Source organism: Thermobia domestica, chromosome 4 (genome assembly GCF_964235325.1).
Source record: "Thermobia domestica chromosome 4, izTheDome1.hap1.1, whole genome shotgun sequence".
Lineage (NCBI taxonomy): Eukaryota > Metazoa > Arthropoda > Insecta > Zygentoma > Lepismatidae > Thermobia > Thermobia domestica.
The window spans coordinates 247,861,275-247,878,975 of NC_137457.1; the positions used below are offsets into that span (position 1 = coordinate 247,861,275).

The 17,701-nt window shown below is 36.5% G+C and overlaps 1 protein-coding gene across 1 annotated transcript in view; it reads right to left on the reverse strand.

Annotated features, from left to right (window-relative positions):
- Positions 1 to 3,593: 3,593 nt before the first annotated feature.
- Positions 3,594 to 17,701, reverse strand: part of LOC145683959 (prolyl endopeptidase) — a 113,549-nt gene continuing 99,441 nt past the window's right edge. Inside the window, exons 14-16 of the mRNA XM_081755677.1 lie at positions 14,111 to 14,221; positions 7,354 to 7,422; positions 3,594 to 4,013 (exon numbers count right to left, since the gene is read on the reverse strand). Coding sequence (XP_081611803.1) covers positions 3,948 to 4,013; positions 7,354 to 7,422; positions 14,111 to 14,221 — 246 coding nt within the window. The 3' untranslated portion in view covers positions 3,594 to 3,947. The remainder of the gene's footprint in view (positions 4,014 to 7,353; positions 7,423 to 14,110; positions 14,222 to 17,701) is intronic.

The following is a 17,701-nucleotide window of genomic DNA, read 5'->3' on the forward strand; positions in this document are numbered from 1 at the left end:
TGTTGCACAAGAGTAATAAAACTGAACTCGATAATGTTTATGCTTAATATAGTGTTCCAACAACTCAAAGTTCTCCATAGTTTCAGGGACATCAGAATGGAACTGCTTTTCTCTAGCATGGGTGTAACACCCGAAGCAATAACATATAATATATTCTTCGCATTATCATTCAAATTTAAAATATTAACACTTTTGCATACTTGTTTTACATAGTTTCTAATATATCCATACTGAGCTTGAGGACGATGAAAATTATTAACAACAAATTATTGTTGAGTACAATCTGACATTAGTCATTGAACAATACGGCGGCGTAACTGTTTCCAATGAATTACCGACTGATGGGCTATAGTAAATATTTCACTACGAAGGTGTCTCTACCTTGACCTCATTGCTAACATCAAATATTCAAAAAGAAAAATGTTCAATTCGCTCAATTCACTTAATTTAACTAAAAAGGCACATAATTGCTAGGGCAGAGTACCATTGCACATTGGAAATTGATTAACGTACATATTAAAGTCTGACTAAACATTTGGTTCTAAGTTATGAGCGAAATCATTCTGATTAGACATGGATTGATTTTCTTTTGTTTTTTTACTATTACCATTATCATAATTTATTGGAAAATAGTTTGTCTCTCTTTCAATAAACCATTGGGTACTTCTTCTAGTAGTCATCACTCCCCACCCTCACCATCATCATCATCTCCTACCATCTCATCTTTAGAATAATAGTTTTCTTTTAAATTGATTATCGTTCCATCAACTGCCATCTACATCATTAGAAACACACTTTTTAAACCCTTAGCAGTAGACTCACTCCTAATCATGTTCTATGCTGTAATGATCTCCTGAGTCAGAAATTACTGACGTGCTTTTCTCAGTTTTCCTGTTACAGTCGGCGCATGGTCGACTTTCAGTAGCCAATCGTTATACTCCTTGCCGTCGAAAATCCTTAAAGTGTTTAAGCTGAGATTACATCCCTTAAGAGATGATGGCTAAATTAGTATTAATTCCTGTTGCGTGAATAATGATTCTCCACATTGCAGGGCTCATAGCGGTTTGGTCTCTTGTAAATAGTTGATAAGTGACCAAAAAGTGAGCAAAAGCATACAAAAAAGTGATCAAAATCTCATCATGCCCCTTTTTCCTTTGTCAATTTCTCAATCACCTCTTTCTTTGTCTGTTTTTTTTTCTTCTTCTTTCTTTGAGCTTCCTCCTTTCTTAGGTTTTCTAAGTATGCTTTGTAGTTACGGTAAGCAGATGTAAGAAGCTTCTGAGTAAGTGGAACCAGTTCTGGCCTATTTCCGAATTTCTTCATCCCAGACATTATATTCAACTTACCATTGAGAGCATTCATCACCTACTCTTAAGAAGAACATACAAGAAGCATAACACAAGACGAACATGATGAACCACACAAACACACACACACACACAACGTTGAGCGGAGCGTTAACTATTACGAGAGAAAACTAAAAGACTATTATGATAGAAGAAAGAATAGACGCAGAAGGGTTCTCAACCACACCTTGCGAGCTTAAGCATCCACCAACCATCTACTGTGCTTTAGAAAGAATAAAAGCTGAAGTGAGAATAAAGCTGACTGTTTCACATGTGGCAGCAAGTACTGAAGCTTTCAGAAGAGTAATGTGTAACAAGTTTCTGCCTTTTTCCATTTATTTTTATAATATTTTTCTACGAAAACTGCCAATGCAAAACATAAATCACACGAAAAAGTCACTTTACCTCCCAAAAAAGTAACTTTTAGTGACAAATTTGAAGAAAGAAAAAAAAAAGTAACTTTTAGTGACCAACTTGTGAAAAAGTAACTTTTAGTTAAAAAAGTGACTCGCTATGAGCCCTGACATTGTCTCTTGAGTGGCCACAAAAATAATCAATAATCAACAATTCTTTCTTTTTTAAGATCTTCTTTCTCACATATCTTAAGCCAGTGATACAGATAGTACACACTTCTGAGTAGCATCAAATAAACATTTTTAAGTATAAAGGGCGCGATTATAATGTTTTCTACTAAACTGTTCCTATACTGAACAATATCGTATAGGACCCAAATATGTACCTTGTTTATTTGATGCCGCCATGCATCAAAATATTAAAATAATCACGCCAAATATAGCGACTATAATGCCAAACTACACAGCTTATGGTATACATAATACCTATTTCACGGCATGAACTTCTTATTCCGAATTTACTCTTCAACTTGATCTGCATAATGTGGAAGCTTGTTTAAACAACGGTAGCGTGAGATTCCGCTAAATACGAGAGCCGTTTCCTAAGTCTTGAACCTACATAAGAAAGGAATACCCTAGGCGCATGCTAGTTTAGGATCCATTAGAACGTTATGCACTTCTTCCTGCGATGCTGAGTGTTGCAAGCCCTAACGAAAAAGGGATTTATCTTAGTCCTTACACCAGACACGCACAGCCACCAAGACGGCATCATCTTTATGAAAATGTCCTTTGAGATATTTCTTCAGTATGGGGAACAGGTGGTAGGTTGTCCGAGGGCACCAAGTCAGGTGAATAAGGTGGCTGCAGTAACAATTTGAAGCCAAAATTGTTCAATGTAGTCATGAATTTGCTGAAGTGTGATACGGCACACGGTCTCGGTGGAAGGTGACATCATTTTCCATGTTTTTCCTCGGTAATTGTGGCCAGTAACTGCCAGTAGCTGCAGCCTGCAGAAATACGTGGTGCTACTTCTTCGGCCTCTGTTAGTGAAGTCACATAATAGCATCCCATGTGCATCTCAGAAAATGTCTTCCTTGTTGAGAGCTGTACACGAAATTTCTTGGGTGGTTGTGATTGCTACCACCATTTCTTCGTTTCCAGGTCGAAATGATGAAAAATGTCTCGTTCTGGGTGACCGGACTATTTACAAAATCGTTTGTGTCAGCACGAATATGGGTCAAGTGGGCCTCTGAAAGCTGAACTCGGTGTGAGTTCTGATCCAACAGGAAGTTTCGTGGTACTCACGTGCGAATACCTTACACATTTGAAAGATGTCATGAATAAAGAAAAGAACCCGCTCTGCTGATATTTTCATATACTCAGATATAGTTTTGATAGTCATATGGCGCATTCAGAACAATATCATGCACAATTGTCACGAACTCGTCTGTTGTCACTGTTTTTGAGCAGTCAGCACGAGCCTCATTACACAATGATGTCTGCCCTCTTTGAATTCTGCTACCCACATTTTGACCATTGTATATGAGGTAGCATCATTTTTCAATGTAGCCAGCATGTCCTCATGGACTTCATTCGCCGATATGTCCTTGAGAAACAGGTAGCGAATCGTGGTGCATTCACCAACACGTTCCACATTCGTGCATGATGCCATCTCTACTGACGTTTTGTGACGCCATCACTACGCGACGCTCGGCCATCGGCCTCAAAATGCTTAAACCTCCCACAGAAGGATTGCGCTTCAAGCTGTTGAAGGTTTATATACATAATTCCTTCCTAGGTAGGCTCAAGACTTATCAAATGCCCTCGTACATGTTAGCAATATTACAAATATATGATCTCCGTTGCTCCGAGTTTCTTTTGCAAAATACACAAATTTATTATTTTTCACACTGGATTTATTTCAAGAAGGCAAAAAGTACATTTCTCATTAATTTTTTATAAATAGATTTATTTTGCCCAATTTTATTATTATTCTTACGTTAAAACATTCAAAGTATGTTCAATATATCTTCTTCTTCTCTTTACATATGAAAATAAATATATAGAAAGCACACAAAAGCACTGTGATTTTCAATGTTGAAAAGTTACAAAAATTACACGTTTACTTTAATAAAAAGTCCATTAGTGACCTGTACAGTTTTATCTTCTGGAAACACAAGAACAGATAACAAGTGTTCCACTTTCAGAGTTGTGTTTACAGTTTACTTCTCTTCAACATATTACTGTGTCACTTCTCAAATTTTAAACCCAGAGCTTCAACTACAAATGATAATATATCTGAGCTTTCTTCAATCTGAAAAAGAAAAAAAAGTAATAGTTACCTTATTGCAAAGTTACACACAAATGTTTTTACATGGGCGTGACATAATTACTAATTGATACAATGGAACGCATTTCTTGTAACTGAAAAAAAAAAAAAAAAAAATCTCGAACCCTTAAACATACAAATGATATAAAATCTACGTGCGGTTTCGACACACTCCAACCTCTTCCACGACACACTTGAAAAATGTTTGCTTATCGTTTCTATTTAAAAATTCTTATTACAAAGCAAGTATACTTCTTGAGTTTTATTTACTGAATGACTCGCAGCTTAAGATCGTTCACTGAGGGTCACTTCAAGATTGTCTATTGAGTGTTTGCTATTTATGATCTTACATGTACATAGAAAATCTTACTCATTGCAACTTTGAGCTGTTAGTATCACTGCCCAGATTTGCTCCCGCGTGCACTTCTCTATAGTCATTTGTTCAATAGTCACAGCATCGAGAGAGTAGAGGGTACATTCGTCTGTTATGCACCATTTAATTATTAGTTTTTAGGATGCAAAGGTACTGAATCAGTTATCACAGATTGCGCTAACAATTCAGTAATATATTTAAAGTTTCAAATGGTATACGTTACTTTGTAAAAGCCGAGAAAATATTCGTAACTTCACTTGCGTTGATCGACCGAAGAAAAAAATGAAATGAAATTTTTGAGTTTTACGTCCCACGGATATGCCGGTTAGGCTAATGGAGACGGTGATGGTGAGTAATGAATGAAATGGTGGAATGAAGAAAGTGGGAGGAACGGGAGAACCCCGAGAAAACCCACGCACACGGTGCTTGTCCACCACAAAGTTAATTTTGCGGGGGCAGGGTTTGAACCCGAGACCCCTAGCACCAGAGGTGAACGCTCTACTACTGAGCTACCGCGGCCCCAACTTGATCGACCGAAGACAAGACAAAACAAGACGTTATCTGGTGCTCTTACAATCGTGTTTTGGAAATTAGGAATTATCGCACTTCTGGACACTCGACATCTATGGCGTATTTAGAGTTCGTCACGTATAAGAGATGACATCCTTCGGCAATTATACTACCTGAGAAAGTGGGAAGGAAAGAAGCAACCCGGGATCTTCATGTTAGGTACCATCCCAGCATTTGCCTGGTGTAACTGAGGAAAGCCCACAAAAAACTTCATTCAGGATGCTGGCCTGGAAAAGCTTGAACGGCTTTCCGACCAAGTGTTCCCATCAGAAATCGAACCCGCGACCACTCGCACCAAACGCAAAAGGGTTAGCAACAATGCTATGTGGCGTTACACCGTGTTTTGGGATAATAAAGATATTGTGTGTACGTTGATTTTCTTTCAATGCTGCCCATTACTGTGAATTCTTGAACAGGTTAATGATGTTTAGCTATTCAAAAGGCTCAAGATCCCACTACACAGCCTCCTTCCAACTCACAATGCAAAATCCGACACTATTCCTGTTACGTAACAAAAGTCAAGGAACTGCACTGGACAACTTTAGAACACTGCTTCTAGAAATGATATGCCACACAGTAAACATCAAAAAATAATTAGACGGTGACAAGAGAATGAAAATTCAAAGTACAACTAACCGCATATGTTGGCTTTTATTTATTTATTTTAAGGTATTAAAACTTGAAAAATAGGCATAGATTTTTTTGTTTAAATAACCTGACGTCATATTATATTAGCGGTTGTCGTATAGAAAAATAGTTAAATAATCTTTTAAAAGATATATTAATTCAAAAGATGTTATTTCAAAATCGTTCACCTTTAAATTCCCTTTTCCTTTCCTTCAAGGTCTTGCGAGTTTTAATAAATTAATATTTGCAGCTACACGAGCCTATTCGACTTTACCACTGATATTGTTATAACAGGGTGTCTACTAAAATTCCAAAATGAAATTTCGTGATTTTTTTCGTGACCTTTTCTTTACCAAACCATAAAATTTCGTAGCATTCTCAACAGCGAATTTGGGTGCGAATTAGGCCGAATTTTCATGCATGCGATAGAAGCGTGCTTTGCTTGCGATTTGGTAGCGGCTAAAGCCAACCACAGACATTTTTGGCGGTGAATTTTGAAGATTTATAGAACAAAGTTTTCCAGTCTGTACTTATATTTGTACAGATAAAAATATCGTAACTTGAAAGCTAAATTTCTTGACTATCATGACCATTTTCTGATTTCGTGACTTTCATGACCGATAGACATCCTGTATAAAGTAAAATTGATTCTAATATTTTCAAAATGGCCGTCTATGAGAACGATTGGCCGGTTTTAAGTATATTTGTTATCACTAATAAATGTAGAATTACAAGGAATAAGCAGTCCTGGACATAGTTATAGTATGCTAAATATTTTAATAAATGTATCAAACAGTATACTATTTGTCTAAAAGTAAAAACTGATTGAGATTAAAATTGAGAAAGAATGAAAGCATAGCACTCATATCTGTCCGGCAGCCATCCTGATCCCCTTGAATTCCGTTGTATTTACTGCAAATCACTACACTAGGCATTTTACAACAAATAAACACTTCATTGTCTACAATGTGTTAACAATAAACACTTCATTGTTAAAAATATATACAAGCGAAAATACCACAAAGGCACAGAGGTAATACAATGCATAGAACAGCACCGCACAGAAATGAAGTATCGCACGAACCACCGGTGACTCGTAACGCAGCGAACGTGTTAATTATTTTTTTCGCACTAGCTTTGGCATACAACTTTTACCAGAGTACCGGTGAAATTTTCTTCTATGTGGAACGTTAAATAAACTAATATATGTAATTATACTTATACACATATAAGTTTAATGCTCCGTATCTAAAGGAGACGGTGGTGATGATAATGATATTGAATGAAATGGTGGAATGAAGAAAATGAAAGGAAACGGAGAGCCTCGAGAAAACCCATGCACACGGTGTTTGTCCACCATAAATCTCACTTGGTGCAAGCTTGGATCGAATCAAGGATCATACGCACCAATGCTTCTCTTTACTTGCAATCCTGTATCAAGGATTTGCACTGAGTTAAGACTTTGATTTTAAGCTATCGGATCGGTATATACGTATTTCACGTATAGTTCTGCTAGATACAAGGCTAGAAAACGAAGATGGCGCAACCTATGGAGACAGATCAATTGACCAAAACTTTTGTGTGTGCTGCATTCTTTCTTAGCAGTAATTATTACTTTATGAATATCTCCATGTTTAGTGTTATCCAATTATTTGTCATTTATTTCTACGTTACATAATTTAAGTAGACAATCAATATCATTACGCTGTTTATAATTCTTTAAAACCCCTGAAAAAATTAAAGTATTGCACTTACCAATTTTGTAGTAGGTTTTCCTCCACCATGACCAGCTTTTGTTTCCACTCGAATGAGCAACGGGTTGGTCTACGGAAGAGATGCAGAATGTGTAATATCATATATATGTAAGCAAGTAATTCAACATTACTTCTTGAAAATACTTCTTGGTAGCATTTCATGTAGGACTTAATTCTATTAAATCTGTCTTTAAAGAGCCAAACACGGAAAATATACACTAACCTAGCCTCGTCAGAAATACCATTACAAAGAAAAACTAAACTGAAAACCAGCAACATGGTGAAAGATAATTTAATGTGCATAAAAAATGTGAAGCATAAATGGTTTGATAATCGTTTGCAGTATAATCATATTTCAAAATGTCCGCTGTTAGCACGCACATTGTCTTGCAGTCTGGCACTCTACTCTTCTAGTGCAGCATGAACCGCCTCCAGAGGAAATGTCGTCACTAACTAACTAACTCTATGGCCTATGGAACCCGAAGGTTCAATGCCGCGTTCACAAAAGCTCTCCACTGCCTTCTATCCTTAGCTAACTGCATCCAGTTTCTACTTTGTATTCCAATCTCTGCGAGATCCATCTTAATATTGTCCTCCCATCTGCGCCTAGGTCTTCCTAATGGTCGTTTTCCGATTGGTCTTCCAGTCAAGACTTTGAAAGGGTTTTTACTTTCTTCCATTCTAGCTACATGACCCGCCCACCTAAGCCTCCTAGACTTCACGACCCTAACAATGTTTGGTAAACCGTATAAATTATGTAGTTCCTCGTTATGAAGTTTCCGCCATTCCCCATTCCCGTTTCTCTTGGGTCCGAATATTCGTCTCAGGATATTGTTCTCAAATACTTTCAGTCTATGTTCTTCCCTCAGAGTAAGTGACCATGTTTCGCAGCCATACAGAACAACAGGCATGATTATCGTTTTGTATTTTTTTTTAGCTTCAAATTCCTCGACAGAATTCGCGACGACAAAAGATTTTGAACCGAATAGTAACACGAATTCCCTGCTTTTCGTCACTACAGTTAATAATATGCATTTCAAACTGTTAAATGTACGGTGACTCTTCTTGTAGGCAATACTGTCAAAGCACCGCCCACGGTTTGTAATCCACGGAATTAAGGTCAGGACTACTAGAAAGCCAGTCATCAGTGGATATGAAGCAAAGCACACTGTGCTCCAGCCACTCCTGCATTCATTTCGCCTTGTGAGCAGAAGCAGAATCTTGCTGGAAAGTCCACTACGGTTCTGAACAGGGTGTTGGTCAAGTCCTTCACTATGGGCTTCAGCACAATGTTTTAGTACACCTGAACACGGTTTTCACGCCATTCTCACAAAAATCTAAACTTATGGTGCCAGCATAGCTAACTCCCCACCACACTATGACTGATGCGGGATAATGACCTCTCTGGATTTCCGGAACCTTGTCCCTGGCTTCCCAAGACGATGAGGCAAATACCTTATCATTTTGGTGATTGAAAATCTTCCACGGTGATCAGTTTTTCATCGGTGTGTCCATTATTCACGTACTGCTGAAGCAGGCGTTTACATTTACGCTTCTTTTGCGCTTTCAGACGTGACGTAAGTATCCCGTTGACTATTGGTAACTTCGAAGAGCAAGACAGCCCCTGAGCAGCCTGGACATCTTTAACTTGAAGATGTTCATATCATGGGTCATTATTGTGTTTCCCTACAGTATTTTCCTCATGTTCACCATCACTTCTTTAACAGCTTCTGGAGTCCTTGCTCTTCATTGATGGCCGTCTCTCGGACGATCCTGAGACCCAATATCAAGGAATCGCTAGATTGTGCAACACACTAACATGCGACTAATTTTCAGTTTCTTAAGTGTGTTGAAAATTTCACTCGCTGGTTTTCCAACTGTGTAACGGTTTAACTGCTACCAGGTTTTCGTAATTACCTCATTCCATTCTGCCTGTACGGCTTACGTGTCTCCCTTTCTACAGTTCTCAGTTATCGTACATTGCACCGGCAGGTTTGTTCATTCTTATCAGAATGGACGGTGTTGCGGCCTCTGCGATGTTGTAACAGTATTTATGACCAGACTAAGTCATTTACAATTCCCTCTAAAATTCAGACTAAGTACACTACAAACAGAAGTCTAGAAGTATCCATCCGGCTATGGCCATTATTCGTATATTTGCTAAATGCTTGATGTTTGTTGTATTAAAGCTAATGTAAATTTTCTGTGGATCAATCAACCACTTTGACGTGAGAAGGCAAATGACCGATTCCATTTCAAATCGTCCAGGTAAACCACAATTGGTCCCCATCATAGTCTCAGATTTCATTTATTTTTTTTATATGGGATCTACATGCAATATTATTAGACCCATATTTTTTCTTTTTGCTGAAAAAAATTTTTCCTTCGATTTACAGCCTTCCAAAATGGCTGCCCTCCTTTCGGATTGCTCGAAAAACTGAAAAACATGTCAAACTAAAAATTTTATTGTAGAGAAACGAGTGTACTTAGTAACATAATAGCAATAACAGGAAGAGTATAAAGTTGTATGTTTCGGTGGAGGACCAAAATTCGTTTATTGGTCCAATAGGAATCGCGCAATTTACTCGCAATGTTGCCAACTTTGGTGAAATTTTTGCTAACTTCAAACATTTTTTTTTTCTGTCCTCACGAGCAATATCAACCATCTGCTTCTAGCATCGAAATCTACTCCATAAGGTCTCTTGAAAATGTAAAGGACTAACGTTTCTGATTATTACATCCCACGTTATAGCATGATGAAAAGCTGAAAATTTCATTAAGACGCCATGTTTGGACGCCATTTTCTCAAAAACCCCACCTTTTAAAAATCTGATTTTTTTTACATGTATTGGAGAAGTACCTAAGTATTTAATATCCGTTAACCGTTCATGCGGCTGCAGCCCCTAACATTCGCAATTAATTATTGAAATTTCGATTTTTGTACTTGAAATGTAAATATTTCCTATGGGTATTTAGGTCCTATACACAAGGTGATTTGAAAGAGAGTGTGGAAATTTTGAGGGATGAATCCTGACATCAAATCCAGTAGAAAAGTTCCTATAAACGTAAGTCGAATTCCGTTTCGTTTTCGAGTTACAGGGTTTCCAACTCGGGACCCAAAATCGGCTCGCAACAGTAAAAAATAAAATCTAAATTTTGCGTTAAATCAGAACTATGTGTTAAAGTTATGATGAAGTTCCGAAAGTTGATTTGTATCAAATATGATGATTTTTACGTTAGTTCCATTTCGGTTGGCAGTGTTGCAAACTTGGTAGCACTTTTATTTGTTTCCAAATGACATTTCATGTTTTTCATTTGATATTTGGTATTCATTAATGATTGTAAACATCACATGAAACACAATTTTCCCCACATCATCACAGTTTTCGAAAATTTACATGTATTTCATTAAAAGGTTTTATCTTGTGCGTTATTGATAGCTCGCAACATTAAGTGAATTTCACTTGATGTTTGCCATCATTAATAAAACCAAAATCTCGGATAAAAGCTACGTCTGTGTAAGTTGTCATAATAATAATAATAATAATAATAATAATAATAATAATAATAATAATAATAATAATAATAATAATAATAATAATATAAAGAAGAAGAAAATTTATTTTTTATTATTGCAAAGTCTCTCATAACTCCACGCATCAAGTTCGAACTTGTTCAAGAAGTTTTGCTGCAACCACGAAACAATTTATTACGTGATTCGGTGTCGTGAACATCGTCCTAGTGTTCTCTAGAACCATGAAAATTGTTTTAACTGGTAACATGACATTATAGTGTACTAGTTACAGTGTTTGTGTGAATAACAAGAAGTCTTATTACAGTAAGGACCGTATTAAATGTGTTGATTATTCTAAAAGGCATAAGAGGATTGTATACAGAAAGAATTCTTGACAAAATTTCGTCTTGCGGTAAAATATATGTATTGCGTACAGCGCGTCTGCCAAAACGTAGTATTAAGAGAGGATGATTATTTGTGTAAACGGTGCTTTGAATATTTACCGTGAACAACGTGAATGTGTGTGAGATATTGGTGACCACGGAAGAAGGTGTAAATATGAAATTATGCACCAGCAAGATAGAGAATCTGTTCCTCTCAATGTAGATTTGGAAACCATTAACCAGACAGTTAACATGCTAAACATGAATGTGTCGCCATTAAAACGGCAGTTATCGGTGAGACCTAGACTACGGTGAAGCATTCACCTCTCAAAAAATTTTTCATACTGCTTTTCAAATCGCTTTGTGTATAAGACACAAATAATCATCCTCCCCTAATAGTACGTTTGGGCAGACACGATGTACGCAATCCATATAATTTATCGCAAGATAATTTTTTTTTTGTCTAGAATTCTTTCTGTGTACAATCTTCTTACGGCTTTTAGCATAATCAACATATTTAATACGGTCCTTACTGTAATAGGACTTCCCCATTGTTATTCACACAAACACTTTTAACTAGTGCACTACAATGTCATGTTACCAGTGAAAACAATTTTCATGGTTCTAGAGAACACTGTTCACGACATTGAATCACGCAAACTATCAATAACGCACGAGATAATACCTTTTAATGAAATACATGTAAGTTTTCGAAAACTGTGATGATGTGGGAAAATTGTGTTTCATGTGATGTTTACAATCATTAATGAATACCAAATATCAAATAAAACCCACGTAGTGTCGTTTGGAAACAAATAAAAGTTCTACCAAGTTGGCAACACTGCCAACCGAATTGGAACTAACGTAAAAATCATCATATTGATACAATCAACTTTCGGAACTTCTTCATAACTTTAACACATAGTTTCTGATTTAATGTGAAATATATATTTAATTTTTAATTGTCCCGAGCAGATTTTGGGTCCCGAGTTGGAAACCCTGTAACTCGAAAACGAAGCGGAATTCGACTTACGTTTATAGGAACTTTTCTACTGGATTTGATGTCAGGATTCATCCCTCAAAATTTCCATACTCCCTTTCAAATCGCCTTGTGTAGAGGACCTAAATGCCTGTAGGAAATATTTACATTTCAAGTACAAAAATCGAAATTTCAATAATTAATTGCGAATGTTAGGGGCTGCAGCCGCATGAACGGTTAACGGATATTAAATATTTAGGTACTTCTCCAATACATGTAAAAAAAATCAGATTTTTAAAAGGTGGGGTTTTTGAGAAAATGGCGTCCAAACATGGCGTCTTAATGAAATTTTCAACTTTTCATCATGCTATAACGTGGGATGTAATAATCAGAAACGTTAGTCCTTTACATTTTCAAGAGACCTTATGGAGTAGATTTCGATGCTAGAAGCAGATGGTTGATATTGCTCGTGAGGACAGAAAAAAAAAAGTTTGAAGTTAGCAAAAATTTCACCAAAGTTGGCAACATTGCGAGTCAATTGCGCGATTTCTATTGGACCAATAGACGAATTTTGGCCCTCCACCGAAACATACAACTTTATACTCTTCCTGTTATTGCGATTATATTACTAAGTACACTTGTTTCTCTACAATAAAATTTTTAATTTGACATGCTTTTCAGTTTTTCGAGCAATCCGAGAGGAGGGCAGCCATTTTGGAAGGCTGTATATCGAAGAAAATTTTTTTTTCAGCAAAAAGAAAAAATATGGGTCTAATAATTTTGTATGTAGTTTTTTATTTTAAAAAATAAGCTAAATCTGAGACAGTCGTGTGGACTACCCTGGACGATTTGAAATGGAATCACTCAAATCACTAAAAATGTCTCGAAGCCTTTCGGTAAAAATCTATATGAAGTTAATTTTAACTTTACTACTTTCAGTTATTATACGTATAGATACACTGATGTGCATCACTTAAGGACGAGAGCAAGTATCGCATATTGTGTCACTCCGAAATGTCATAAATTTGTGATACTTGAACCATACATACTTAGTTGTCTTAGAATACAATACAGGAAACAACGGAGAGATTAGAACAAAAATGGCACTTTCATACAGAGGCAATAATTTACAATGAAAGCACTGAATTCATGATCCCCCCCCCCGCCCGTTTGTCACTACAGAAGGAGTCCTTAAAAAAGTAATCGTTAAGTTTGACGTCCCACGGTTATGCCGGCTAGGCTAAACGAGAGGCGGTAATGTGAAATGAATGAAATGGTGGAATGAAGAAAGTGGGAGGAAACGGGAGATCCCGAGAAAACCAACGCATACGGTGTTTGTCCACCACAAATCCGTATCAAAAAAACATATTAAGAACGCCAGTAAACCTCTCCTCCCACATGCTTCTTAAAAGATGTACAGTACACCACATACAAAAGGTAAAATTACTTTTTGATCAACAGCAGAAAATCTATCTTTGAACACTTCTAATTAAAACGAAATATTCGCACATGGATTACAACTATCTTAAAATATAATAATAGTTGTATAATAAATAACAATAAAGAGATATTCTTCCAAACAAGTTTTCGAAAAGATCAGTGCCGCTATTTTCCAACATTCTCGTTTACGAAGAGAACTTTGCAACATCGCTTTTCTTCTACTATATTTAATTTTTCTAGCTTTGGTTGGAATTCGTATTTTCTGCATAGCGAAAGAAAGAAAAAAAGTAGGAAAAGGCAATTACCTATTTGAAAATACCACATATCAAACTAAGACTTTCTTACCAAAACTAAAAATATGCAAAATACTGCATTTCATATTGAATTAAGGATTTTAGCGTAACAAAATGACGCTAAAACGCTAAATCTTTTTTAGTCTCACCTGTTTCGGGCATTTTCCAAGTGTATGATGTAACTGAGCTATGAACTTCAACGAATGGAGAGGTACAACTCTGTCATCATGATCAGCAGTTAGCAGGAGAGTGGCTGGGTACTAGAAAAAAAAAATGGATGATGTTGAATGAAGATTTACACACTAGATACTTATATACCAATGGTTCTCAATCTAATTCCTATCACGACCTCCATTTTATCACATCTTCTTGCCAGCGACCCCTTATAATTTCTGGTTTGTAATAAGAGCTTGTGTGGAATATTTAATATATCTATTGCGGAGATCTCACAACACTCATCTATTTCTTGTATATTTTTTTGTATATAGTGGATACAGTAAATTCCCTAAAAGCGAATGGATCAAAACCAAATTTGGTCAATTCATTCATATGACATATATCAAATCCGATCAGTCATACCGTTTCAAAATGGACGCCGTTTGTAAATTTATAACTTTATAACTTAATTTTGGGTTATATGGTAAAAAAAAAAAAAAAAAAAAAAAAAAAAATCTAAGTTTGGTTGAAAAAAACTTGGACAGTCGTTCAAAAAGTTATTGAGTATTTTCACTCTCGAGAGGACGCCACTTTGAGTTATCTCATTGTTGGTACATTGTTGATCTATTGTAAATTTGGTTGTGTATGTGTTCAGTTATCACCAAAAACTGTTAAAACTAAGTTGTTTACATTTCAAATTTAGGAAACAAATAAAATCCCACACCAAAAATCTATCTTCATTGTGGCCAGTTTGCTGGAAATAGGACTATTCACTCACATACATACGTATTTCATTACATTTCAATTTTAATTACATTTCAATGGGCAGGTTTTGTCACATTTGTATTTTTCTGGTATTTCAACATGCAGTTCTCATTAGTTTTATATCGTACCTCTTTCATTCAAATTGATTTTTAAATCAACTCTGCATCTGTTGAAAATGTTTAGTAGACTTATTTTTTGTTGTTCATAACAGTACGTATAAAAATAAAAATACGCCTGTCAGAACAAAATTCAAAATAATATTTAAAAATATTTTCCGGTATTAGATTATAATTATATTTATCTCTTCCGCTTACCTTCACGACTCCCAAGCTGAGAAACCCTGTACTAGCTGTTTTGGCATTTCCGATATAAAGCCAAAAAGTCGGCAAAATATATATATATATATATATATATATATATATATATATATTATTTATTACTGGATTTCATGCAACTGCTTGTGTTCTAATTTCACGTAACCATTTTAGTCTGCACATTAAAGGCCAATCTCGGGAATAAAACTTGGAACAGTAACTTTCGAAAGAAAAGTGTATTTATATTTATAAAAAAAAAAACATTTCCAGTGATGGCCAAACTATCCTTCCTTCCACTCATTTACGCACAAAACTTTACGTATCAGTAATTTCGCAAGCAAGTAATAACATCACTTAATTCCAGTTATTTGTAACTCATAAACGAAGACACTAACAAACTTCAAGTATAGAACAAAAATGCATTATATATATGTATGCATACATATATATAATTATCAATTAATTGGAAGCACCTGAGGTTGAAAACAGGTCAGATAGCTGGGTTAGCAATGGACAGGAGGCACTGCAGCGCGGGGCTGTTGATGGTGGCGTTAAAGCGAACTCCGTACGACGTTGGAAGCAATAGAACGACAATATGCAGTGAACTAAACAGAGAGTGATGGTGTAAATTGGGCAACTTCTCTGATTTCTAAAGAGGTCAAATTGTTGGCGCTCCATTATGTGGTGCGAAAATCACAAGTTTGTTGGGGCTGTTCGCAAAGGTGAAATGTCCAAGGTGATGGCCCACAAAATTCATGCCAAAACTACATCCGCGAAAATAAACAGTGGTCGGAAGAAAACCTTCAGTGACAGGCTATGCCAGTATTAAAACGGATTATCACTCATAACGTCGTGAGACTTTGGTGCAACTAACAGAGAAACTCCAGCAGGACTTCCCACAGCCTGCGTCGATAATCACAGTTAATAACGAGTAACATGACATGGACATAAGAGATCGGGTTGCACTGGCAAAGACGCTAATAAGGGATAGTAACACTTTATCACGACGCCAATAGTGTCGCGAACATGCAACATGGACCAGTGATGACTGGAACGTATGATATGGTCGGATGAGTCACTGTTTACCTCACTTCACACCAGGGAGCATGCTTATGTGTGGCGGACGCACAAAGACGCGTATAATCTGCAGTGTCTCCGTCCAACGGTGAAACATGGCAGTGGCTCTATGATACTGTAGACCATAACATCTTAGTTTCCAGTAGGTCCTATACTGACGCTTAACGATAGCCTCACTATCTGTGATTATGTCGCCATTTTAGGGAATCATATGCATAGTATGGTCCAGATGTTTTCGGGTAATGACGTCATATTGCAAGACGATAATGGGCCCATTCATGCAGCTGAAGCTATTGCGGAGTGGTTTAAGGAACATCGGGATAAAGTTGAACACCTCCTCTAGCCCGTCCAATCCTCGACCTTAACATAATTTAATATCTGTGATAAACTTTGGAGACACGAATCCGGTGCAGTTTCTGCCTCTATCCTCTCACGGAATGTTGTAATACGTCGTATTAGACTTGTTACCATTCACGACTTCTATGATTCCATTCTACGCCGCAATACAGTTGTTTTCAGGCCAAAAGATGTCACAACGCCATATTAATATACTAAGCTATATTTTCAGATGTAGCCACTATATAACGAACATCAGTGGCCCTTTTATTTCCGAACAAGGCATGAGGCAAAGTGACAATGACGTAAGCATAATTCAATTTACTGTGTAACCATTCACAATGAGCGGAACGAGTTTTGTTCACTTGTCTACGATCAGCAGCCGTACGAAGAAGGCGAGTTCATTTTTACTCTCCTAGTTTTTCAAGTTTTTAATAAGATATAAACGCAATATACGCGGCCTCAGCGATTGTGCAAGAAATGACGGACGCCTATAAAGAAGAATGTTTACGTAAAACGACAATATTTTATTCACATAAAGAGTTTGCGTAAGGTCCCGAGTTAGTCGCACTGGCGATTATTCGCGATGACAGACAGCTGTCATTCGAAACTCTGAATCACTGATCCACATTCCAGAAACGTGTATCCATCGCATTCTGACCAACGACTTGAACATGGTGACAATGATTTGAGACAAAGCTTTGTTTATTTGTATGTGTGACAAGATACTATTGGTCAAACAGACAGGTAGATGCGACTCCAGGCGAGGGATCTTACTTTCTTCAAATGTACAACTGTTGATTTTCTTTTCATTTTTAAGAAATAAAGAGACAATTAATGTCACATTTTATACTGTTCTATCCGGGCCAAGTCACGTCTGAATCAGTTTCGCTTAACAAATAAACTTAGTTGATAAAGCTGACAGAGTTCCGTACTCTATTATGAGAATAAAATGTACTATGAATAGTAATTAAAATAAAAACAAACTAATCTTATCTTGGTAACTTCTCAATCTTGATACAACATATTTAAAAAATCTAGACATGGTGGTCAAAATACGTTAAGCTGCTGTAACCACTTTTTTTAAAATTT